Here is a 24,543-nt window from a genome sequence, read left to right as displayed (position 1 = left end):
GCAGCTGGTCCTGGATATTAATGGATATAAGTGTGTGAAGAGCAGACTGGAGCCTTGCATTTCTTTCCTGCCTGGTGTGGGGATGCCAAGTGGGGGCTGTCTTGGCGATAAGGTCTGTGTCTGCAGCTCCCTGGGGCCCTCGATGAAGAGGTGCCAACGCTATCCTCAGACTAGAGCAGCTCTCAGAGTGCAGGGGACAGGTGGGGGGGGGGCATGTTGTCTGACATGAAGCTGTGGTTCAAGAGACTTTAGCCCTACCTTTCCCTTTGGCGTCTAAAGTGGACTTGGGTAGTCTTCAGTGTGGAAGAGAAGATCAGAATAGCTTGGCAGTGACCCGGTTACCCCCAGAGTTCTTATCCCCAGAGGGCCGAGGTGCCACAAAATCAAAAGCCATGTGGTGCTTGACTCGACCCTTGCCCTTACTCCAAAGAGCGATCAGACCGAAGCAGAGGGTCACTGAGGTGAGGAAGGGGAGAAACCCCACTGCCAGCACCATAGCTACACCCCTGCTGTCCAGAAAGAAAGGCCCTGGGATCCCTGGCATGGTGATATTGGGGTCAGAGAGAGTGCCATTTGGTGGTTCAACTTGGATAACTTCCAGCCAGGTCCTCAGGGAGTCATTCCCAGCAACATTGCTGACTACACAGACATAGGCCCCCCTGTCCCGCAGCTGCACCGAGCGAATCTCCAGGGTGCCATCCTCTAGGACCCTTACTCTCCCAGCCCTTCCCAGCCAAGCTCCCTGAGGCCTCATCCAGGAGACAGTGGGGGCTGGCTCTCCATCTCCAGAGCAGGAGAAAACAGCATGCCCTCCCTCCTCTGCAATGACCCACCGAGGCCCTGACTTTCGGATCAGGGCTGGTTTGCAAGTGAAGTGGCCTGGAGGCAGGATGTCTGAAAACTCCCTCAGGCTCTTCCCTTGGACGTGCTGGGGGCCAGCACAAGCAGGAGGGGAGGTGCCAAAATCCAGGTGGCGACGGAGGCGGAGCAGCCAGAGGAGGCGGCAGTCACAGGTTAGGGGGTTCCCAGACAGCCGCAGGGTGACCAGTTTATCTGGAGAAGGAAAGGCTGTCTCCTCCAGAGTCTGAAGAGCGTTGTCTGCGACATCCAGCAAGTGGAAGGCAGTCAGGCCATGGAAGGCATGGGCAGCGATAGAAGTGAGGCAGGCTCCTGACAGCCTGAGCTCCTGGAGCCGGATGAGGGGGCTGAGCCTTCGGGCTGGAATGGCTGAGATAGGATTCTGAGATAGATCCAAGACCCGGAGGAAGCTCAGGTGGTATAGTGCTTGGAAGGGTACTGAGCTCAGATTGCAGCGGGTGATGGCCAGGGTGCTCAGATTGAGCCCAAGCAGGCTCCCTGGGTCCAGGGCCTCCAGAGATGGCCAGTGGTGGATCTCCAGCTCCTTTAGCTGCCCTAGCCCTCGAAGCGCCCCAGCTGGCAGCCTCTCAATATCCAGTTCTCGAAGCCTAAGAGCTACTAGAGCTGGGAGCTGGGCAAGGGCTAGGCCAGGCACTGTGCTGAGGTTGCAGCGTTCGAGGGTGAGGGTACTTAGCTTGGCCAGCCCTGTGAAGGCCCCGGGAGCCACAAACACCAGGTGATTGTCTCCGACCTCCAGCTGCTGGAGGCTGCCTAGCTCACCAAAGGCTCTGTCTAGGAAGAGGACGATCTGATTGAGGCGGAGGTCCAGCAGTGTGAGAGCAGACAGGCCTGAGAAGATCCCAGGACCCACAATTCTCAGTCGATTGCCCTGGAGCCTGAGGGTGAGTAGACTTTGTAAGCCATGGAAGGCCCCAGGCTCAAGGGTAGAGAGCTGATTGTAGCTGAGGTCCAGTTCTTGGAGCTGGCCCAGTCGGGAGAGCATGCCTCGCTGAAGCCCCCACAGGCGGTTCCCACTCAAATCCAGGAGCTCTGTGTCCAGTGGAAGCCCTCCAGGGACAGTGTCCAGTCGCCTATGGGCACAGAGTACTGCCCGGGTCTGGGAGGTGCAGTCACACACAGTAGGGCAGCTACTGATGCTCCCCCCAGGTAGGAGGAGCAAGAAAAGGAGTGGGGACCACAGGAGCCAGGCTTGCTTTGGAGCTGTGGCTGCGTCCATCCCCTGAGGCCTGGAATAGATGATGACATGGCCTTTTTTGGAAAGTGGCTTCAGATGATGGTGACCCTGCACTCCCCTGAGCCTCCTTAAAGGGGAGGAAAAGTGGCCTGTTGTCTCAATCTTGCCAGCAAGTGTGACATATAACTGGGGAAACCTGTATCACCTTCTTGGGGCTTCTTAAGGCTCCTCCTCTGGGGAAATCTCTCCTTTGCAGCCCTGAATAACCAGCCATGAACTTCCTGTGCATGGATCCCTAGTCAAGCTGATTTCTGTGGTGGGAGGTTTAAGGGACTGAGTAGTAGGGAAAGAACTCAGCGTTTCCCTGCATTTCCCCCCTGCCCTCCGTATCTATGAGACCAGGAATACCTCAGGTCCTGTTTCTGTGACATCTGCTCTCTGCAAACAGAACTCTGTTCTGTTCCTCTCATCCCTCCCGCCCTTTTTGTTTATTTTTTTCTGAGACAGGGTTTCTCTGTGTAACAGCTCTGGCTGTCCCAGAACTCAGTTTGTAGACCAGGCTGGCCTCGAACTCACAGAGATCCACCTGCCTCTGCCTTCTGAGTGGTGGGATTAAAGGTGTGTGCTACCACTGCCTGGCTCTCTTGCCACATTCTTGTTCTCCCGTATTTTGTGCCTACATCTTTACCTAAGGCTCAGGGAGATCCCATCCAGACTGGAGTTTCTGACCCTGTGCTGACTGGAAAGAGGACCTCACCTTGACCAGCCATCAGAAGCAAAGGGACATGCAAGCTTTAGCTTTGCTCCTGTCTCTGCCTTCTTTCAGCCTGGCCCAGGGCCCAGGCTCTGGACTAGCCAAATTGGTGTCCCCACAATGTTTGTGTGGATGACAAGCCTGGCTGTATATTAGCTATGGAACAGAGTGTGGGGGCACTGGATGACGAGATTGGGGATCCCTTACAAGAGCCCCAGGGACAGCACCTCTTCCTTTATAGAGGGATTGGGATGTGGAAACTATCCAAAGGGTGCTGAGGTTTTGCATGGGGTCCTCAGCCTTGGGCTTCTCTTCTATCCTCCCTTACTGGTGAGTCTAGTTTGTACATGCATCTGAAAGAGAGCTTCTATAGCCTCTTTCCGCCTGAGCTGCCCAAGAAGACACCAGAAACGGCTTGTGATCCAAGGAAGCATGGGTAAAGAGGGAGAGACAGCCATGACCAGATGCCATGGGTGGGAGGAAGGGAGCCACTGGCTAGCATAGCAGACACCTGAACACAAGCAGTGCACAACACCCATCTATATAAAGTGGGTCTCTGGGTACCAGAAGCCTGGGCAGTATCAGCAGATGGTGACTATGATTACTGTTGGAGGCTGAATAAGGTGATAGAGACCATGACGACAGAGGTGTCTTAAGTGTTGAGTGCCTCTGCTTGCCTTGCTAATGCAATAGGGACCTCAAGAGAGGAGGAATGTTAGAATTAGCAAGAGATGGCAGAGGGACAGGAGCAGGACAAGCTGGCATTCCTGCAGGCCGCCTGCTGTGTGTCCCCTGGCTGCAGGTCCTGCACCTCTGGACTTGGGGGTTTCAGGTTTCCTGGGCCCTGTGGAGTCAGCTTTCTGCTGCATGTCCTATTTTCTTCCATGTGGAACACAGGAGGAGCTGGTTAGGAGCTGTGGCTCCCCTTTCCTTCCTACACTTTAGGAGAATCATTCTGGAGACTCCCCTCCAGCCACTTCAGAGTAGCAGTTAGGGAATGAAGACACCAAGTTCAACCCTCAGTACGGAGACGGGAGACCGGAGGAAAGAGCAGGGGATGAGGGTGACTTGGGAGGGGAAAGAGTGGCAAGGGGCAACAGGCTGCTAAGTCTTCCCTCCTGACCCTTTCATAGCCTAACAGGCATCTCTGGGGTGCTAAGAATTCTCAGTCTCTCCTCTCCCCGTGCCTGTTCTGGGAAGTCCACCTGACAGCTAGCTCTTCATCACTGTTGCTGCAGTTCCTGCTCATCGCTTTGCTCTGCATTCAGCAAAAGTGCAGTGAAGCATGTGTGCCAGCTCCCTTCCTTCCTGCTTCCATGAGTTTCTTCTTTGTCCCCAAAGCCTGCTGGCCCAGTGGTTGGGGGGGACTTCGGGTCAACATCTTTTATTTATAAGGTGGCTAATTTAATCATAGTCTTCCTTTCTTATCCTCGGTGGCTACAGGACTGGCCTCTGGTCATTTTGCAGGAAGAGGTAGATGTTACAAAAGCGCTTTCTCTCCTTCTGGGGTCTGGAGTCTGGGGCATTGCCTGCCCCCACAGGGATATGGAGCTTCCTTCTTTCTCTGTGTGACAGCCATAGACCCATATGAAAACTCATTCACTTAAAAGCACACCTGATTGAGGCATGGGGACATGCATGGGGAGGGGTCACTTAGGAGAGAGATTTTTGGAGTATCCACACTGACTGTGGGGGGAAAAATCCTTTCTAGAGGTAGAAGGAACACTAGGGAGAAGGAGGAGGGATCTTCTTGGAGTCCCCCAACCAGGGTTACCTTGGACATTTTAGTTTTTCATTCACAGTTCTGTGGGGACGGCAGGATGAATGGTTGGCTGGGGTGGAGGGTGCAAGCTCCCTTTCCTTTACAGGCACACTTAGCCTGGCCTTGTCTTTGAGATTGCCATGGGAAAGGGCAGCTGAGACTTCCGCAAAGAGGGCAGGGGCACTTACCGGAGAAGCTGGAGGGTGGCATCAAGTTGGGCGCTGCATCTCTCCAGGGCTGGAGCCTGTCCCATCCGAGCTGCACCTTGGCCCCTCCACCTCCCCTGTGTGTGTGACCCCCCACTCCCCACTGCCCGGCAGCCTGCAGCATCAGCCGGCTGGCGGGACTGCTGTAGCTGCTGCTGCCGCCGCCGCTGCCTCTGCTGCTACTGCGGCCGCGTTGCCAAGACCAAGGGAGAGAAAGGAGCCAGAAAGCATTTCTCTCTCTCTCTCTCTCTCTCTCTCTCTCTCTCTCTCTCTCTCTCTCTCTCTCTCTCTCTCTCTTCCCCTTGCTCTTCTCTCTTCTCTCTTTTTAAACCAGGCGAGAATGAGTCTGCAGCAACCCTGTTGGTGCAAAATAAATAAATAAAGCAACCAGGGAGGGCTGCAGCAAGCGCGGCCACTACGGGATGACAGGATGACGGAATCGGGGGAGGAAATGAACAGGGGCAGTCTGGGGCTGGGGCAGGGTCTGCCACTGAGACTTCCTGGGAAGATTGAAAGAGTTCTGACATCCTGGTTCCTCCTGGGGAGCTGGAGAGCTCCTGGGACGCCTCTTCCACAGCTTCCAGTCTCTTTAGATGCAGGGCAATTCTGTGCAATCTCTAAATCTAAAGGGGCCTGTGGGTATCATTTGTCGGAAGTTCTCAGTCCAGAATATCTTCCTGCGGCTTAGTTTGCCATTCCTCCGGTGCCGGGTACCCGAGCATCAGTTTCCAAGTCTCCCTGAGGGACTGCTTAGTTTGGGGGGAAGAATCTGGGGGGCTAAAATTCCTATAAAACAGATGGATTGCTGACTTGACATAGGAACAAGACTGCAGAGCAAGTTTGTATCCTGGGCAGTCATATTCAAGTCTCCCACCAAACGACACGCATGCCCTCCACCTTTGCACAAGTGCATGTACACGTACGTGTGTGTACACACACACACACACACACGTACACACACACACACACACACACACACACACACACACACTTCCAGCCTTTAAACTTATTTTATAAAGAATGGCACAAGTAGGGGTTTATGTTTGCCTAGCTAAGCCCTTCTCCCGAGAGGAAAAAAAATCTCCCTCCGTCTCCCCGGCTGCTTACACCTCCTAGGAGAGTCCACAGCTTTACAAAGCTGAGAAGTTCAGCGCAAGATTATGGAGGAGAAACAGGTCCCTGCCTAGTCACTCCCTCATGCTGGAGTCGTCGGTGGCACACAGGCACAGAGCAGGGGATGGGACTGCCCTCCTTCCTCACAGAGAGGGCAGGGTAGAGGCTGAGGTCAAGGGCATCCTCCTGGGTGCTGGTCCTTAGGTGTCTGGCTGGTCAGCGTCCAGTCCTCTGCTTCTCTTAGGGATAGTTCTTGGGACAGAAGACAGCTGGAGCTGGGATGGTGTGTTCTGGCGTCCTGTATGGATTGGAACTCTTTCCTAAGCCCCTCAAGCTTCTCTGAGCTGTGACCGCAGGGAAGAGGTTGTGTCAGAGGAAGAGTATCTACAGGACTGCCTTACGGCAGGCAAAGTTGCTCTGTGCTCCATCTGTGTGTGTGTGGATGTGTGGCTCTGATCAGACCGTGCTAACAGAGCCGACTCAGAGTGCACCCACGAGGTTCCTGTTCTAACTCTGCCAGTGATGCTCTTGGCCTCCACTGCTCCCTCTCTCCACACCCAAACCCTACCAAACCTTAGCCTGGCCCCTCATTTCCATCCCACCCCTCGTCTTTACATATCCAGGTATTTTAGGTCCCAGAAAAAGGGCAGGGTGGCCAACGACTTCTTTACTGAACTAAGAAGGAGGGAGGCAGAAAAATCTCAAGGATCTGGATTCCTGCTTCTGACTGCTTGCCACCACCAGTTTCTGAGCTAGATCCATCTCCCCCAGCTGGAGAAATACAATGAGGTATTCGAAGGACTTCTGTGAGCTTTGGAGCCTAGAATTGAGTTCTCTTCGTCCCGGTACCCAGATTTATGCCCCTGTCTGTTTGTTTTTAGTTCGACCTGTTTGTCCTACAGGCCTTTACATCCCATCTACCCCACACCTTCCAGAAGCCAGGGTGGAACTTATGGGAAATCAACCATAGCAAGCCTTTTCTCCATCATCTGCTACTGTTGTTCTGCCAGGCAAGCCTGGGGGCGGGGAGGGCAGAAAACCAGTCTCAGTGTTTGCTCGCTCCGAGGGAGACCACCCTCCACAGAGCACAGGAAGGTGGAGGCTGAGGGAATGGAGTCCAGGGAGACAGGCCATCAGGCTGAAGGAAGTAAAGTTGTCTTTCCTCCAGGTCACTTGGTTGGCCCCTCAGGGGACTCAATATCAGTGCTGAAGAGTTCCTTATAGAGTGGAGGGAAGGCCGCTTGGACCACGATGGGGTGGAGATGCTGGAAGATCTGCAGCTTTTCCACATGCTGGCTGCACAGGCTCCGGAGTTTCCCTTTGGGTGGCAGCTGGGGATGGGTTAGGAGGGAATGAGGGTCAGTCCTTCAGTGCCTACCAGAGCAAAAATGTCTTCTTGCTGGTGTTGAGCTAGGAGAGCCCTCTCTGCTGCCTTCCCCCCACGTGGCCCCTGTGGAGCAGTCAGTCCCACTGGTGAGATGCATGTGTGTCTGGAGACGGAAGGGTAAGTGAGGACCGATGTGAGACAGGTGAACCTGGTCTGGGTTCAGTTCTGAAAGTCACTTCTGTGCCCTCAGCACCATGCCTGGCTTAGCAAGGGCACACTTGAATGGTGGCCTACGTGGCTCTGCCTACCCCCGAACTGACTTTACTCCCACGGCTCTTTGCCTTGGTTCATGTTTCCTCATCTGGAATGCTTTTCTAGTTCTCTTTTCTCCGCTGATTCTTCCCTTCTGGTGTTATCCCCGCCATCCCTTGCTGAGTTAGAGCCCTTCCTACAGGCTTCCTTCTATGTACTGCTTGCCACACTGCAGAAAAAGGACCCAGTTTGTCTGCCTTCCTGCCCCACATTTCCTACGATGAGGTCCCTCAGTCTTTCTCTCACTAGGTCTCTTCCGTTCCCATTATAATGCTGGCATAAATATTCAACGACTGCTTGTTTGAACTGAGCAGTTTCTAAGCAGGTACCCAGCACAGCAAATAGAGATCAGTCCAGCCAGCCTTCAGCCAAAGGAAGAGGCAACAGCCCCTGGGACAGAGGCAGGGAGAAAGACCCAGACACCATCTTGTCTATGCAACTGCGATACAACGCAGTGAGACTTACAAAGGCCTCCTTCTTACCACCTCCCCTTCTTAGCCCAGCTCCGTAGGAAAGTACCAGTCAGGGAAAAGCAGCAGGGTGACTCCCCCACATCTCTTGAATTTATTAGCCCTTTGTGTTTTAGTACTTTGAGTTTGCTGGGTTTCTATAATAATTTCTGTTATTCATTCAAAAGATAATTATTGAGAAACTTGACAAATCTGGATGAGGCACTGTTGTGAGCTCTGATGTAACATCAGTGAATAAAAACTGTACTTTGATTAAATGTACACGGTAGCTGGGGAGTCATAAGTATGCTATATGCTGCCTAACCACCTTTTGGAGGATTACGAACCTCTAACTACAGTGGTTCCGTAAGGCTACAGGGGTGGTGGCATTGTAGCTGTGTGTATTTGTGAGTACAGCCTATGGTGCCTCCACAGTGTGAAGCTGTCTGGATTCTGAGAACATATTCCTGTTAGTACACAGTATACAACTGTGTTTAGTACTAAAGCAGGATGAGGGATGGAGTCCTTCTCCTGGTGGGTAATTGTTTAGGGAAAACCTCTCCTGAATGAAGGCATGGGGAAAAACAATTGGAAACAGGGAGGGAATCCCACAGGAGACAGCAGCAGGCACAAAGGCCCTGAGAGAGAGGGGACCAGACATGGTATGTTGAAGGACTAGCAAAGAAACAGTGTGGTCAGAGTCAGGAGCCAGGAGTGGCGTAAAGTTAGGTAGGAAGCAGGCAGGATGACATCATGGTCCAGCTGACCATAACATAGACTCTAGAGTTGAAGTTCTGGCAGCCACAGGAGGGTGGGGAACAAAAGAGGCAGGTGATGGTCTTGCCTCCTGAAAAGGGCCAGCATGGGAACGGAGGGAGTGCTGTGTGGCTCTGACACGGCAGACAGAGACAGGGTAGGAGGTTGAGTTAGGAGTTTAATGGTCTAGTTGTGGCCAAGAGCTGGGGGTACGTCATAGAAGGCGTGATGTATTTTAAAAGTGGATCCATTCTGGGCATGGTGGTACATGCCTGTGATCTTAGCACTTGGGAGGTAGATGCAGGAGGATCACAAGTTCAAGGCCAGCCCTGGCTACGTGAGACCCTGTCTCAAAAAAAAAAAAAAAAAAAAAGATACAAAACACGCCAAGTGGATCCAAGTACATTTACATTCCAATTGCTTTCCCAGGTCTAGTCTCTCCCTCTTTAAATTTATTTTGTTGTAGATTGAAGTTTACATTCCTCAGGGAGAGACTGTTTGAGGTAATTTGTGAAGCTTAGTACCAGCACGATGACTGTGTGTCACAAGGGCCTAAGAGAACGATTACACAAATGGACCCTTTACAAAGTAAATCCCCTAATGACAGCTCTGAATACGGCATGGGCTCCCCATTGCCTAGAAGCAAAGTCTTCACTCTTCCTGTGGCACTGCAAGTCTTCGCTGCTGCTGTTCCTCTAACGGTTTGCAGGCCTACCTTCTGCTACTCTCCTGCTTCACCAGTCTACCCCAGCTTCTAGCCTCACACGTACAAAAAAGTACCACGAGGGGCGGGGAGACGGCTCAGTCAGTAAAGTGCAGGCCTTCAAGCGAGAGGACCTGAACTCAGTTTCCAGAACCCACATAAAGGAAACCAGGCAAAAGCCGGGTGTGGTGGTGCACACCTTTATCCCAGCACTGGGGAGGCAGAGGCAGGCTGATTTCTGAGTTCAAGGCCAGCCTGGTTTACAAAACAAGTTCCAGGGCAGCCAGGGCTGGCTATTAAAAACAAAAAACAAAAACAAAAACAAAACAAAAAAAAACCCTTGTCTTGAAACAAACAAACAAACAAACAAACACAAATTAAAAAAGAAAAGAAAGAGAAAGAAAGAAAAAGATAAAAAGGTAGTTCATGTTTAAAATCTTGACATTTGAGAGGTAGAGACAGGCAGATCTCTGGGGTCTCTCAACAGACATGAATGAATGAAAAATATAAAAAGATGGCACCACCAAGGAATGACAGCCGAGGCTATCTGGCCTCTACAGGCACACACACATACATGGGAATATGTGCCACGAGCCACCCTCCCTCTACATACTGTTTGGCCTCTTTAGAGTTAGTTCCACTCATCTCATTCCCCAAGCCTGGATCCCTGCTCTGCCCTCAGGAATGCTTGCTGAAACCTCTATCTTTCATGGCCTCATTCTCTTGCTTCACACCTTTTTAAGGAAACATTTATGTTCTACTCCCTTTACCTTCAAGTTGTGGAGAATGTTTACATTTTTTATTTGTGTGTGTGTGTATGTGTATGTGTGTGTGTGTGTGTGTGTGTGTGTGTGTGTGTGTGTGTAGGTCAGAGGTCAGCTTGCAGGAGTTAGATTTTTGCTTTCACCATGTGGGTCCCAGGGATCAAACTCAGATCACCATGCTAGGCTTTGTGGCAAGTGTCTTTACCCACTGAGCCATCTCGCCAGGCCCTTAAATTATTTTGAACCCCTGTCTACACCATAATTTTTCCAAAAGTGACCCCCATTTTTAGAGGGGGGAGGTCTCATGTAGCCCAGGCTGGCCTTAAACTCGTTAATAGCTGAGGATGACCTTGAATTCCTGTTTGTCTTGCCTCCTCCTTCCTCCTGAGTGCTGGGAGTACAGGCACTCACCGCCAGTGTGTGCTTTCAAAAGCTTTTATAACATTCAATTAGGGGCCCCAGGGGATATTGTTGAGAGAGCACTGGGATTAGGATTTGTGTTATCAATTAATACATGTCACTGAAATCACTTTATTGTTACGGGAAGGTTTTAACCCTGTTTGATTATAACTGCCTTAAGGATAAGAGACCTATCATCAAAAGCACTTTGTTAATCTCACTATTAAAATATCACACATTCTACTCCATATTAGAATTATATCAGAAGGTATGCAAATCTCTTTACCCTAGATTGACATTTCTTAGTGGGGACAAGAACTGCATCTCTGTATCTTTCCACAGAGCTCTGTATAAGCAGGTGCTGGCTAAGTGTCGGCTATATTAAACCGAATTGCTCCCTGGAGGTCTCTTACAACTCCAGGCTAACTTTCCATCTCTCTGTACATGGGAACAGTTGTTCCTGCAGTCCTCACTGCTGTTGCAAACCCCTCTGAAATAACACAGCACTCCAGCACTCCCTCCGCTGCTCCTGGAGACCCCGGAACTGCCTGTGGGTCTCGTCTCCTCCAGCCCATGAACTGTTCCTACCTTGGCGAGGAGGCCTTGGCGATGAGTCTTGCAGAGATGATGGTGGAAGGCCAGCTCCAGATTGTACTGCAGATGCTCCACTCTCCTTTTCTCTTGGAGCCCAGGTCGGTCTGAAGGAAGGGATGGGACCAGAGTGAAACAGAAACAACACCAACAGTCTTGCCCAGCAAAATGGTGTCACGTATCTTTTTTGGAGAGGCCCTCTCAGTTGAGTGTGTGTGTGTGTGTGTGTGTGTGTGTGTGTGTGTGTGTGTGTGTGTGTGTTGGTTTGATAGCAGCACAGATGGGACTTTGGGCCTGTCTAGCTAACTACTAGGGAAACGGTAGTGATGAAAGGAGTGGGGACTGCTAGCCTCCCCACTCCAAGCAACCCCATAACCTGCTCTCTCCCGAAGCTCATTCAATGTCAGGCACTAGATTTCTGCCATGGAGGTAAACTGTTGGAAGAGAGCTTCCCCATTCCTACAAGAGTGACTCAGGTGACCTCCTGATGTTGTCCAGGTAGGCACCAAGGCCTCTAAAGCAGTCTGTGGCTCTCTTTCACCTCCTAAACTACCTCTGCCTTTACTTCCCTCAAATACCCAGAAGTCATCTATAAAGTCTTGCTTCCGGCTTGAGGCCATGTTGGCAGAACTGGAAGACTTGTACTACTAATTAACAAACCCAGAGCAGCAGGCCCACTTTCCTAGGTCCTGTGGATGTTTAGTGTTCAGCTGGCTTGGCCCAGATGCTCTGGTCCAGTGGAGTGGATCTCCAGAGCCTTACCGCCATTGCAGGCATTCTGTCTCAAAATGAGCTCACACCAAGCCATCATTCTTAACCTTAATGGCTCAATCTGGAGGTGGTGGTGGTTAAAATTTCGGACGCAGCCCGGATGAGTTACATCAGAACGTGAAGTGGGACCCAGGCACTCAATCAGTTCTCAGAGCTCCCCAGGCAATTATGATACTGCAAAGGAGTCACTGCCACTGACCAGTAGATTAATGTCTTCTGGGGAAGTGGCTCATTTCCTCCCAAGCTCCCTTCTCCGTGCTCCTACTGCCCCAGGATAGGCTGCTCTTGTTCTGTCTTAAGGTTCCTCTGGATGTTTTAATCTGTTTTATTTTACAGAAGCAGTGGGGGCAGCGCTCATTTTGCTATTTCAAGCACTCTCCCAGATTCAGCCACATCCGAAGGCCTAGGCTCCCCAAGAGCTGCTGTGTCCCAGCCACTAGAGTACCCTTTCCCAGGCCCAGCCACACTCACTGGCATTGATGAGCACCAGGGCTGTGTAGAGGGCAATCTCATCCTCAGAAAAACGCAAGGCACTGAGGAAGCGGGAAAAGTCGAATATGGAGCTGATGAGCTCGCTGCAGCCTGCCGGAGTGGAGATGAAGAGAGTAAGCAGTGGTAGCTGGTCTCCAAGGGCACCACCCTTTGGGCATTTAGAGCAGGGGGACCATCAGCCCTGTATAGAAGCTTTAGAGAGGATTGGCATCAGGAACTTCTCATTTCCCCCTGCCCCTCACCCAAGGCTCGGAACAGCTCCACGCCACCATATTTGCCTTCAAAAAAGACTGTATGGTTGTCAGCGTTGTAGGCCCGGCACATCCTGACAAGCACAACTTCCATTGCTCCTAGATAAGGGGGAGAGAGATGGGTGGGCAGTGTCAGGCCAAGCCAGGAACTGACTTCCCCAGTGTCCTGGCTTCTTTAGGCCACCCCTCGCTCTGTGTCCCAGGCTTGCTCTGTTTCCATCCCCAGCCCATGCCCCCCCCCCCTCCCAGGGCCTGCCCATCCCAGGGCACCTGCTTTCAGTAGTATGATCTGGTCATTCTGGCAGAGCTCCATGAAACCCGAGAGCCGCTTGGCAAACTCTACCACATACTGAATGGCCTCAGTGAGGTGGTGGGCACAGCGTTCCCACATCTCCCACATCGACTGCAGGGACAGAGGAGGAAACCTGTGATTCTTCCAAGTCCCTGCACCCCCATAAACTGCAGGGAGTTGGTTCCACGTTTCCGTGTTTCAACCTTCAAGCCTATTAGCACAAATGTACCCAGGGCCAATTCCTGTCAGTGGGTTCCACTTACTGATACTGCTGCCCCCCAGGCTCAGTATAGGGAAACCTGGAGAGGTATATAAGGGATGAAAACTTCTAATTTCTTAACTCCAAGCTACCCTCTTCCTGATAACCTGGTCTTTCATGAAGCCTATTCAATGTTAGGTGCTAGGATTCTGTTATGAGCAAGAAAAGGTTGGCAGAGAACTCCCCAGACTCCTACAGAGTGACTCCAGATGGGAGGTGGTGTCTTTCCTGAAACATGGTGTAGAAAGGGAAACTTTCTGCTGCAGTGGATAAAGGGAAACCAAACAAGGTACAGTTTCACTTGCAAACAATGTACACATTGTTGCTTGCTGCTCCTCAGGAAGAAGGTCTCAGTAACTGAGAGATGCGAATGTGAAGTGCCAGCTGATGTCCAAGTCGCTGGTATCGTCAGAGGGCGACAGAAGGGGACAGCAGATGCAGTAGAGCCCTCAGATTTGAACTTGACTTTGGGTCTATCACTTTGTGATCCTGAGCACCTCTACCTTAGTGTAAATGCTATTCTCAGAGGTCAGTTGTTGGGAGGGCTGAAGATGATCTCACATATATGTCTAACCTTCGACATGGTGATATGACATGGTTATCTACAAAGTTCACACCTGAGAATCAAGTTTTTAAAAAATCTCATGTTTTAAAGCCAGGTGTGGCGCACACCTTTAGTCCCAGCACTCAGGAGCTAGAAGCAGGTGAAGTTCAAGACTAGCCTGGTCTACAAAGTGAGTTTCAGGACAGCCAGGGCTACTCAGAAAAACCCTGACTTAGAAAAAACAAAAAGAAAACAAACAAACAAACAAACAAACAAACCCTCACAGTTGTGCACTGGGCCACATTTATCACTGTCTTTAGGCACATGTAGCTCACAGGCTGCAGGTTGTTCATACTTCATCAAAGCCTCTATTACAAAGACTGACAAGAAAGGGTAGTCAATAAATGGCCCTTAGATACTGGTTAGTGTCAGTTACTGATGGAGCATGAAAGGCAATGTGGCAAGGACTGGATGGATGAGGAGGCAGGTTGCTACCTGGGTAAATTTCAACAAGCAGGAGCTAGGGCAACACGCTCGTCTAGCTGCTAGGGTATAAACAAGACACTTGTTGGCCAGCCTGTCTGTGATACCCTACCGCCCCCCTACCTGTGCAAGTAGCCATCCCTGGGCTCTTCCGGTGTGTGTGTGGGGTGATGCCCCCCCCTTCCCTCGTGTCTCCTGCCTCACCTTCCTCTGGTAGCTGGTCACCTCCTCCCTGGAGAAGAGGTTGGTGCGCTGCCGCAGCAGGTCCTCCAGTGGCAGCTGGCAGGTCTCTCGGTAGGACTTGCAGACGTTCTGTACCAGGTACTCTGGGGCCGGACGAGGAAGGCACGGCTAGATTGCAGCCAGTTCCCACCCTGACTCTCCTAAAGAGGCTCTCCCTGGTCTACCCTGCTCTGCCTCCTCCCTTGACTCTTTGTCCAGAGTCCCCTAGTTTCCTTAGGACTAACGTGTGGTTACAAGGGGTGCTGGGGAAAGTTCTTCCCTCGTTTTCCCCACCCATCACCCTTCCCCGAGGCTCACCTATGTCTGTCAGAGAGGCATACGGTGCCTCTGGGGCACTGCAGAAACTGAGACTGCAGTGGTTGTCTGGACCCTGTTCTGCTTCCCCAAGCTCAGGATGCCTGGATCCCTCAAAAGGAAGTCCACGTCTTCCAGAAGTAAGCTGGCTGGCTGTGCTATAGATGCTGTCTCTGCCTTCGGCTTTGCCTCGCTCTGGGCTGTACTCAAGGTGGCAGGAGGCTCCTTGGACCTCTGTTTTGGCCAAGTTGTTGGAATATGGTGGCCCAGAGCCCGAGGCTTTCAGGAGGCCAGGGGGACAAGCGGAGGCCTCAGGTAGGTCAGGTGAGGCGCCCAGGGGTAGCTGCCCATCTGGGAGCCCCAACGTGTATGTGAGGGTATCTGCTCCATGGCCCCCTGCTGGAGGAGTCTTGGCCACTTGTTCCTGCTGCTGCTGCTGTTGCTGCTGCTGCTGTTGCTGCTGCTGCTGCAGCAGTTGTTTCTGCACTTCTGCATGGAGACTGTCCCTCTGCTTCTTGGACATTCGGCCGAACTTAACAGCTGAAGAAGGTTCAGGAATCAGTACAGGGCAGGGTCAACAGGCACACAAATCTGACCCTAAATCGGATTTCTCCAGCTCTGTCTGTGAACTTCCTTTTGGGGAGCTGAGGCTCCAGGCTCCTCCCACACCTGGTTCTGTTCCCTTTAGGATCCAGTCTTTCCATCTCTCTAGCAAACTCTTTTGAGTTCTCAACTAGATGCTAATAGTGACAGAAACCAAGCACTGAGCTTAGGCTGGGGATTCTGGTCTCCTGAGACTGGCGCTGAGGTGGGGCTGAGTAGGGGGCCTCGGGCTGTATTGGGGTCAGCGTGCCTGTCTGGGAGGGCTGGAGGAAGAGCAGGGCTGTGAACACAGGTCTCCCTGTGGTCAGGCCTGCAAGCTCCCTGGTGACCTAGATACTCACCACAGCCCAACCCAGGCTCCGCGGCTTCTTCTGAACATCCTCTTCTGCTCTCTTTCCTGCCTTTTCGCTCCCCCAACCCCTCCCAGGTGTGGGGGCACAGCCCTTGGCCCCGCCTGCCCCTTTGCACCCCTGCATGTTTCCTTTCGCTTTGTTATTTTGAGCACTGAAAAGTGCTGACAGGTCCCTTCTGGCTCCTGCTCACCTCATGCGCCCCCCCCCCCACCACCACCCAGGGCTCCTTCTGCGGTGAGGACGGTGGGTGAGGAGGGTGGATAAGACCCTAGGAACACCACACTCCATCCCCCACCTCCTGGGTCACTCTCAGGCCAACTCTGATGGTGTTCCCAGCCCGGATCCTGTGTCTGAGGATGGCTACACAGGGTTCGGGAGGGAGATGGAGCTAAACTCAGGTAACAAGGCAGGACAGGGCAGGAGGTAACAATGTGGGAACTGGATGGGAACGAGGCCAGGAGAAGGCAGAATGAAGAGAATTCATTAGATGAAGAGGAGACAAGAGAAGTAGGATATTGGTAAAAGTTTTCAGGAGCAGAGCCTGCAGTTGAGACCCTGAAGAGCCTTGGGGACCCTCAAAAAGATGAGGCAAAGGGCTATGGGTGGAGGAACGGCCAGAGGCCCCTGGCGGGGTGTTTCTGCAGGCCAACTCTGACTGGCAAGAGGCAGGATACCCCTGGAGCGTGCAGGGACTCTGAGGACCTGCCCCCACATCCTCACCGTCTCGAGACATGCCCAGAGCCAGGCACTTCTGCAGGCGGCAGTGTTGGCATCGGTTCCGACTGGTGCGGTCGATGGGGCAGTTCTGCTGACGGGTGCAGGAGTAGGCCACATTACACTGCTGGCTGCGGCGGAAGAAGCCCTGGGGAACGGAGACTGCTTATCCCACCCGGGCCACGCTCATGGTGCGCTGGTCCCAGGACTTTCCACATCTGGGACCCCGCCAAATCCCCCCCAACCCCCACTGCATAATTGTGATTGACCCTGCGGCCACTTTCCCACACCAAGACAAGGTCCTCCTCCCTCCCTCGTGCTCATGACCCTCACCAAATGTGCGTCTGCACACCAGTTCCTGCAACTCACCTTGCACCCCTCACAGGTGATAACCCCGTAGTGGATCCCAGACGACTTATCCCCACAGATCTTGCAAGGGATTACTTCAATTTGTGCTGGAAGAGAAAGAGGAGTTAGCCCAGGCTATTTTTCTGGATTCCACTACCATAGACCTGGGGTGCAGGCGCAGGTGTCTGGTGCTTCTCCCATTTCTCCAGTGGGCTCCAACATGCCCTCTTGCCTTAGAGAAGGGGAAGTGAAGTGATAGATGCTTCTCAGCAAAGGGTCTGAGGAGGCTGTGCTTTTGTTCACAAAGCAGCTGGAGCTGTATCAGCTTTTAAGGAGGCAGAAAGCAGCTGCGAAGAGGCCACCTGCTTATCCCTTCAAGTCGAATATCTCCAGTGTCCCCCCCCTCCCCGCCCCCATCCTGTAGAGAGCCAGAGGAGTCCTTCACAACACCTGCTTCCCGCCCAAGGGGCTTCCTTTGTGCCCCCTCCCCCCTACTGAGGTTTGGCTCCCATGAACAGAGTATGGGGCATGGCAAGAAGATGAGGTACACCAAGCCACTGGGCACTAGACAGAGATGTCAGTCATTCTTGGAAGAGAGGGAAGGCCACCCAGGGACAGGAACTGAGGGGGACCAGTAGAGTGGGGTACAGAGAGACTAGGAAGAAACAGGGACGGAGCCTGGAGAAGGGTTCAACCCAGCTTTGCTGATTGCCCAAGAGCACAGATAGGGCTTCCAGGCTGTTGGCCCCAGAACCAGCATGAAGTCGTGCTCCGTGTATAAGCCTGTAAGAGGATATACAAAGGCATCTGTGTCCATCCGTGTGAGCACAGGCCATGACTGTTAAAACTAGCTGAGATTAAAACCACCTCATCCACCTGTTCCCGTCACAGATGAAGAACTATCTTGCTCAGGCTCACACAGCTAGTTTGCTTGAGTGCTGGGCCTACAGCCCCACCCTCCTGAACTGTTCATTACGTGTTATATGCAGGGCTACTTGACCTGTGTGAAGGCATACGTGTGTGTGTGTGTGTGTGTGTGTGTGTGTGTGTGTGTGTGTACAGATGAAAGTATGTGTGGCTTTGTTGGGCATGATAGCACACACCTTTGATCCCAGCGCTAGGGAGACAGAGGCAGATAGATCACTGTGTGTTCAAGGCCAGCCTGATCTACAGATCAAGATCCAGGCTAGCCAGGGCTACATAGTGATTTTTTGTCTCAAGAAAAAAAAAATAAGGAAAGGAAAGTATATGTGGCCTGTGGATTTACGGTAAACTGTACCAGCACACTTGTATATATTTGTTAGGTAGATCTCCCTTACTGGCCACTAAAACCCAAGTTATTTTGCCAGGTGGTGGTGGTGCACATCTTTAATCCCAGTACTCAGGAGGCAGAGGCAGGCAGATCTCTGAGTTTGAGGCCAGCCTGCTCTACAGAGTGAGTTCTAGGATAGCCAGGGCTACACATAGAAACCCTGTCTTGAAAAACCAAAAACAAACAAAAACCAAAAACCAAACCAAAACAAAGAACCAAGTTTTCACTCCCACTGAATTCACTCTCAGTCCTGCCTGATCACCCTCTGCTGCGGCTGCGGCTGTGGCTGCTCCCAGGTTGTTCTCCTTTGCTCTGTCTTATCACTGTCAGTCCCTACAGCTTTCTGCAGCATTTCAAGGGTCACCAAGAGGCCTTTCTCTAGTCCTTCCTTGAAAGGGAGCTAGATGAGCTGGGTGTGGTGGCATGCACCTTTAATCCCAGCACTCAGAAGGCAGAGGCAGGCGGGTCTCTGTGAGTTCGAGGCCAAGCCTGGTCTACAGAGTGAGTTCCAGGACAGGCACCAAAACTACAGAGAGAAACCTTGTCTTGAAAAACCAATCAATCAATCAATCAATCAATCAACAAACAAACAAACCAGACACAACAAAAGAGCTAGAGGGCTGGGGACTCAGCTCTATGGCGGAGCATCATGCATGAAGCCCAAACTCAATCTGCAGTTCTTTGGGGGAATGGAGAGAGAAGGGACAGCAGCTGGGTGAAGCTTGGAATCCCAACCGCTCTAGATGTTTCCAGCAGCTAAGGATTCGGTGGGTGGTGGTGGTGGGGTGCCTCTTCTCACCATCATTGACTGACCTCTGGTTTTCTCCAAATGGAGAGGCTAGAGCTGGAACAGGCCACATAAATGGTCTAGAGTGAAGCCCCTTCTCGTCTGGGACATGTCTCCCACACTAGGGACAGTGTGTCTCATGGACAGCAAATTCACTCCTATGTGAGCTCACTTCCAGCCTGGGCCTGGTGCCTGGTCACATGTGAGCCTGCTAGCTGGGTGGGGCTGCACATCCCTAAAATTCCAGCCCTTAAGAGGTGGAAGCCAGAGGATCAGGAGTTCTAGACTACCCTTGGCTATATAGTGAGTTCTTGGCTAGCCTGAACTATGCAAAACATGTTTCAGAAAACAAAACCACACATAGGTCTGCTGATTCCAGGGAGAGAGGTAGACCGTGATGTGTCCACCACTTCCCAAATATTCCATCATCCGTAAACCGTGATCTTCTCAAGCTAGCCTAGAACTGGGTCAGATTAAGTAGCTGTCTCTTAAAGGGACTGGCCACATGAGTGTCTGAAATCCTTCAACCAAAACTCAGTTCTTTGTCCCACCCCCAGACATACTTGCCACCCGCCAACTGCACGGTAAGCTGTGGCCACCAGACAGCAAGTATGCTTTTCAGATTGTTTCCTGTAAGTTACAAGCTTTGGAGGGAAGAGAGAACAAGAGGGGACCCGGGTGCCTGGAAGAGGGGTGGAAAGTGTGGGGGCACGCACACTTCCAGTCACAGCACTCTCAGCCTCAGTTCTCTTGGCAGCGAAGGAGGGTGAAAGCAGAGTTGCCTGTGGTGCAGGTCACACAGTTCTGGGGGGCACCGTGGAGGAGCAGATCATTACAGGTTGTTGCTGTCTGAGATAAAGCGAATCCATGGGCATGGCAGGCTGGCCGGAGCACGCTGGCCCACGGGCCTCGCTCCTACCTAACACCTTCTTTTCTCTCTACTGTGGTATATCTCTCTCTGGTGGCCCTAAGACCAGAGAGGGGGGAAACCAACATAGGTCACCCAGAAAAGCAAGTGGTAGGGAGATTAGGCCAAGCCACAGTGGGAACTCAGGCCCTGGCCCAGCAGGCAACCACAGGCCTCCCTACCTCTTCCCTTCTCCAAGAGCCACATCCGTGTGCGTGTGTACACTGACCGCACGGATGACCCCAGTCACACCTCCCTGTCCCATACTTGACCCACGGTCGGTCCTAGCCCAGGAACCTTACTGCAGTGTAACTAAGACCCTGCCTGTCTTAAGAGATTTGGCTGGTCAAGGACGGTGAGATTTGGGGGCTGTGGGAGCCCTGGACCCCAGCTACCAGCCCAGCCTCTCCTCTAAATTCCCCATCATCCGTCCAGGGCAGTGGTCCACAACGAGACAAGCACACAGAATCGGAACTCTCTGTGTTAGACTCTCTAGCCAAATGAGCTAGAAGACTAAGAGGTTCGGGACTGGGGAAAAGAGTCAGTTAAAGCAGTAGAGAGAACAGGAATAGAGGGAAGCCCCTGCTGTGTCCTAGTCCTGTGCCCGACCCTCCCCTTGACCAGGCCTCTTGACTTTCTCTAGTACTGCTTCCCTACACCTGCACTCCTTTTAGTACCATCTACCCCAGACACTTAAACATCAAAGAAAGTATGTGTGTGTGTGTGTGTGTGTGTGTGTGTGTGTGTGTTTGTTCGGTGTGCTCGTGTATATATGTGATCTGGGGAAGAAAGGAGGGAAGGGAAGGGCTGGTAGGGAGTTGGTGAGAGGAGCTGAGAAACACGGTCCACAGCCAGCCTTTAAGACTCACAGGGTGAGCCAGTCCCTGAACAACAGGCCATGGGAACCCAGTTTGGGGAGGGGGAGCTGAGTAATCACAGGATTACTCAAACTGTTGCCTGGGAGCCTAGTCTGCCAGGAACTTACCATCTCAGGGCCCAACGGTGCCAGGAACTGGAGCCAATCAAAGGTCAGGAGCCCCTAGGCCAGCTCCTGCCCCATGGCTCCCACAGCAGCCAAACACTGCTGACATGCTTTCTTAGGATTTTTGTGTCTTGCCTGCTGCTCTCTCATTGCGCCTTTCTCCCGAAGGTCATGAGAAAGAACACCTTCCAGCAGGGTAACCTTAGCTGTCAGAAAGGTGGGGCAGGAGGGTTGCCATGAGTTGCAGGCTAGCCTGGGGTAGAGTTTGAGGCCCTGTTTCAAAAAAAACGACAACAAAGCCCTCCGATTTCCATTCTCACAAAAGTGAAAATGCCTGGTGCAGGCCAGTGATGATCGAGCAAGCTGGAGGTCTTGTTGAAATATAGGAGCTGGAGCTGCTGATGGAGCTCAGCAGTGGAGGGCTTGCCCAGTATTCACAATGTTCTGAGTGCCATGGCCCAGTACCACAAAACAAAACAAAAGCAGGTCTTTGTTTAAGCAGCCCACGGCGGGGCTTGGGAGAACCTATACTTTAATGAGCTCCAGGACGGTTGCCTCTTTGCCTGGAGACTATACTTGGAATAGTAAGATTTTAGTCCCTCTGGTCACTTTGTGCCGGGCTGCTCCTCCTCCCAAGGGGTCAAGGTTGGTTTGATGATCTCTTCCCAAGCCCATTCCTTATACAGGCCAGCTCCCCGAGTTTATCCCTGCACCTTTCCTACTAACGTAATGTGAAAACCATAACTATGATGCTTCAGCCCTGGGAAGCTCCCGGGGGAGCGTCTTAGAACCTCCCACTAGGAGAAATAAGGTAGAGGCAAGCACCTCTGCCTCCCACCTCCTCTACTCTCACCCTGCTCACAGCTGCAAGATTCATTGATAGTGCTTTTTGACTTTATCCAGAGCTGGGCCCTGGGTCCTGGCCAGGTGCCTAGCCACAGAGAGGAAGTGGTGGGAACAGAGAGGGGCTGCAACTCAGGGGTTTCTCACTCCAGAAGCCCCAGTTGCAGGGAAGGAATGGTCTGGGCAGAGGCATGCTAGAGTTCTCTCTTCTGTTCCCCTCTCCTTCTTTCCAACTGATACTGAGTAAGGAGGAATAATAATGAAAGCTGTAAACACTACCTGAATTCTTAGTGTATGCCAGGCTTTACACTGTGTGTGTGTGTGTGTGTGTGTGTGTGTGTGTGTGTGTGTGTGTGTGGTGCTGGGGACAGTACCCAAGGTCTCATGAATGTAAAACAAGCACTTTATGAACTAATCTATTTCCCCAGCCTCTTTTTTTTTTAAAATTATTATTACATTTATTTGCTGATTGTGCATGCACATGTGCTACGTGCCACAGTGGATGTGTGGAGGTCGGAGGACGGCTTACAGGGCTCGGTGATCTCCTTTTACCACGTGGGGCCTGGGGATTGAACTCAGGTTATCAAACTTGGCAGCAGGCGCCTTTATCCCCTGAGCCGTCCCACTGCCCCTCTCTCCCTTCTCAGTAGGGTCTCACTGTGTGCTCAGGCTGGCCTGGAATGCAAGATCTTCCTGTTTCGGCCTCCTGAGTGCTGGGATTGCAGATGGGAACCACCACACGCAGCTTTCTTTTAAAAATTATTCATGGATTGTTGTACTGCATGTGTGCGTGCTATCTCTACATGTGGGCACACATGCCACAACTCGCACGGGGTGGTCAGTGGGGAACTCTGTGGAGTCAGTTCTCTCCATTCACCTTCATAGGGCTTCCAGAGACTGAACTCCAGTTGCCGAGATTGCACAGCAAGGTCCTATAGCTTCGGAGCCACCACGTTGTCCTTGGGATTCTTCACATATTCTTTTAATGACCACAACAATCCTGTAAAGTAGGCTCCACTAATATTGTCCCCATTTTACAGTTCGAAAAACTGAGGCCTAGTAAGTGACTAGACCAAGCTTATACAGCCAGAAAAAAAAGGCAATCAAGGAGTTTGCATCCGGGTCTGGGTAACTGGAGATAGAGTCCTCAATCATTAAGCTGTATCCCCTGTGGAGGATGAGATGCCTAAGTATACCAAAGAGAGTGGGATGGACTAAGGTCATGGGCTGCAAGGTGAACAAGTGTGAAATGAGAGGATAGTGAATTAGGTGAGGAACAAGCCAGGACTCAAGCCTAGTACAAAGATAGCTAGAGAGGTAGACAGATGATAGATAGAGAGGTAGAGGATGGATAGATAGATAGATAGACAGACAGACAGACAGACAGACAGACAGATAGATAGATAGAGGATAGGGAGAGGATAGTTGGACGGACGGACGGACGGATGGACGGACGGATGGACGGACGGATGGATGGATGGATGGATGGAGACCATGCCCTGGGCCCAGCTTTCCTCAGTGGTTCTGGCTGGCCCCTGCACCCTTTATCTGCTTCTTTAGAGCGGAAGTCAGAAAATTTGCACACTCCAGCAGGGCTCCTGCCCACCGTCCCTCTGGAAGTCTGCAGCTGCTTTAGGGTATGGACTAGGCTGTCCCTTGTTAGGCCTTTCTTTGCAGAAATGAATGAATGGCTGGATGAGAAAGAGGAATGCATCTCTTGGCGTAGGCCCCTTCTCTCTCCTCTGAGACCACAGCCCCAGCCGGCGGTCCCCTGTGCACCACAGCCTGTCATCAGCCTCCCTCCTTTCTTAGCTCTCAGTTCCTCTAGTTTCTGCTGGAAACCAAGGTGGTGGTTGCCACCACAGGGCCAGGAACCGCTGATCTACCTGGTGGGCATGCCCCCAGCCCGGGCAAGCCCTCATGAGAATTTTCTACTGACATACCTGATCCCAGAACTGAAAAACTGGTGACGCTAAAACTCAGGTGGGCGAGGGAGAGACGGGTTTTGCAAAGCCATGAAAGCAAGCCAGCCACTCGAAACCCCCTCTCACTGCCCCCGCCACCCCCACAGTCTGGGACAGGAGAAAGGAGAGGAAAGAAAAGAACTCAAAGAAAACAAGCGGTGTTTGGGGGAGGGGATGAATCACCAGGAGGAAGCTCTGAGGAGTGGGAACCACACTCAGCAGCTTCCCCTGCCTCCAGGGCAGTGGCTCTTCCCCTGGGCACCTCTGCTGCCTCTGGGAGGCGAGCAGACCCAGAAACACCTGGCTGTAGCACTGAGGCTCCGCTTTATTACTGTCCCCGCTCCCAAATAGAGATCTCTACTCTTTTGAGTCTCGGAGTCTCAGGGAAGAGGCTATGTTGTCGCACGAGCAGGAGTGGAAATTAGACCTCAGGAAATACTCATGGGGACAGGAGTGAGACCCCAGGCTGTCTTCCTTAGAGAGCACTCATCTAGGGGGAAAGTCCCTGTCCCTGTTGCTTTGAGTCAGCAGCACAGAGCAGGGGAGGGGTGAGTGAAGCCCCTGTTTAGGGATAGCAGTTATCAATACACATTTTCATTGTGATGGGACAGATGGAAGCTTGTCCCATTCTAGTACCCTGAGCCTGAGGCAGGTGGGGTTTCGGCTGGAAAGGAGGAGAAAGGAAATGAGAAGGGTGGAGGGGTGATACAGGCAAGCCCACATGGAGCAAGGCTCATGGGGGTGCACTCCTATAATCCTAGCATTTGGGAAGCAGAGGTAGGCAGGGCAGAAGTTCAAGGTCATCCTCAGCTGTATGGTGAGTTCAAGTCCAGCCTGAGCTATATGAGCCTTGGTCACAAACAAGCAAATAAACAAACAAAACCAAATAGGGCCATGGGATGGCTCAGTGGG

General features: G+C 52.1%; 2 protein-coding genes across 2 annotated transcripts; both read right to left on the bottom strand.

Moving 5' to 3' along the window:
- Nucleotides 1–313: 313 nt before the first annotated feature.
- Nucleotides 314–4,822, bottom strand: Lingo4 (leucine rich repeat and Ig domain containing 4). The gene is made up of 2 exons (XM_059264875.1): nt 4,758–4,822; nt 314–2,105 (listed from the first exon to the last, which is right to left on the bottom strand). Exons 1-2 carry the CDS (start codon nt 4,820–4,822, stop codon nt 314–316), a joined length of 1,857 nt encoding a protein of 618 aa, XP_059120858.1.
- Nucleotides 4,823–5,836: 1,014 nt separating this feature from the next.
- On the bottom strand, nt 5,837–17,653 carry Rorc (RAR related orphan receptor C). The gene is made up of 10 exons (XM_059266587.1): nt 17,591–17,653; nt 16,858–16,971; nt 16,495–16,636; nt 14,822–15,358; nt 14,486–14,607; nt 12,974–13,106; nt 12,695–12,802; nt 12,432–12,542; nt 11,187–11,296; nt 5,837–7,219 (listed from the first exon to the last, which is right to left on the bottom strand). Exons 1-10 carry the CDS (start codon nt 17,651–17,653, stop codon nt 7,058–7,060), a joined length of 1,602 nt encoding a protein of 533 aa, XP_059122570.1. The 3' UTR covers nt 5,837–7,057.
- Between the last annotated feature and the right edge of the window lie 6,890 nt (nt 17,654–24,543).

Source organism: Peromyscus eremicus, chromosome 6, assembly GCF_949786415.1.
Source record: "Peromyscus eremicus chromosome 6, PerEre_H2_v1, whole genome shotgun sequence".
Classification (NCBI taxonomy): Eukaryota; Metazoa; Chordata; class Mammalia; order Rodentia; family Cricetidae; genus Peromyscus; species Peromyscus eremicus.
Note: the sequence above shows the minus strand (reverse complement) of the source record. Positions and strands in the feature narration are given on the sequence as shown.

Coding starts and splice junctions, on each gene's coding strand:
- Rorc (XM_059266587.1), bottom strand. CDS start 17,653: ATGGACACAGATGCCTTTGTATATCCTCTTACAGGCTTATACACGGAG. Junction 16,637..16,857: donor TCACCTGTGAGGGGTGCAAG/GTGAGTTGCAGG, acceptor TCCGTTCCCCAG/GGCTTCTTCCGCCGCAGCCA. Junction 14,608..14,821: donor TGCCTCTCTGACAGACATAG/GTGAGCCTCGGG, acceptor GTCCGGCCCCAG/AGTACCTGGTACAGAACGTC.
- Lingo4 (XM_059264875.1), bottom strand. CDS start 4,822: ATGGGACAGGCTCCAGCCCTGGAGAGATGCAGCGCCCAACTTGATGCC. Junction 2,106..4,757: donor GCCACCCTCCAGCTTCTCCG/GTAAGTGCCCCT, acceptor CATCTATTCCAG/GCCTCAGGGGATGGACGCAG.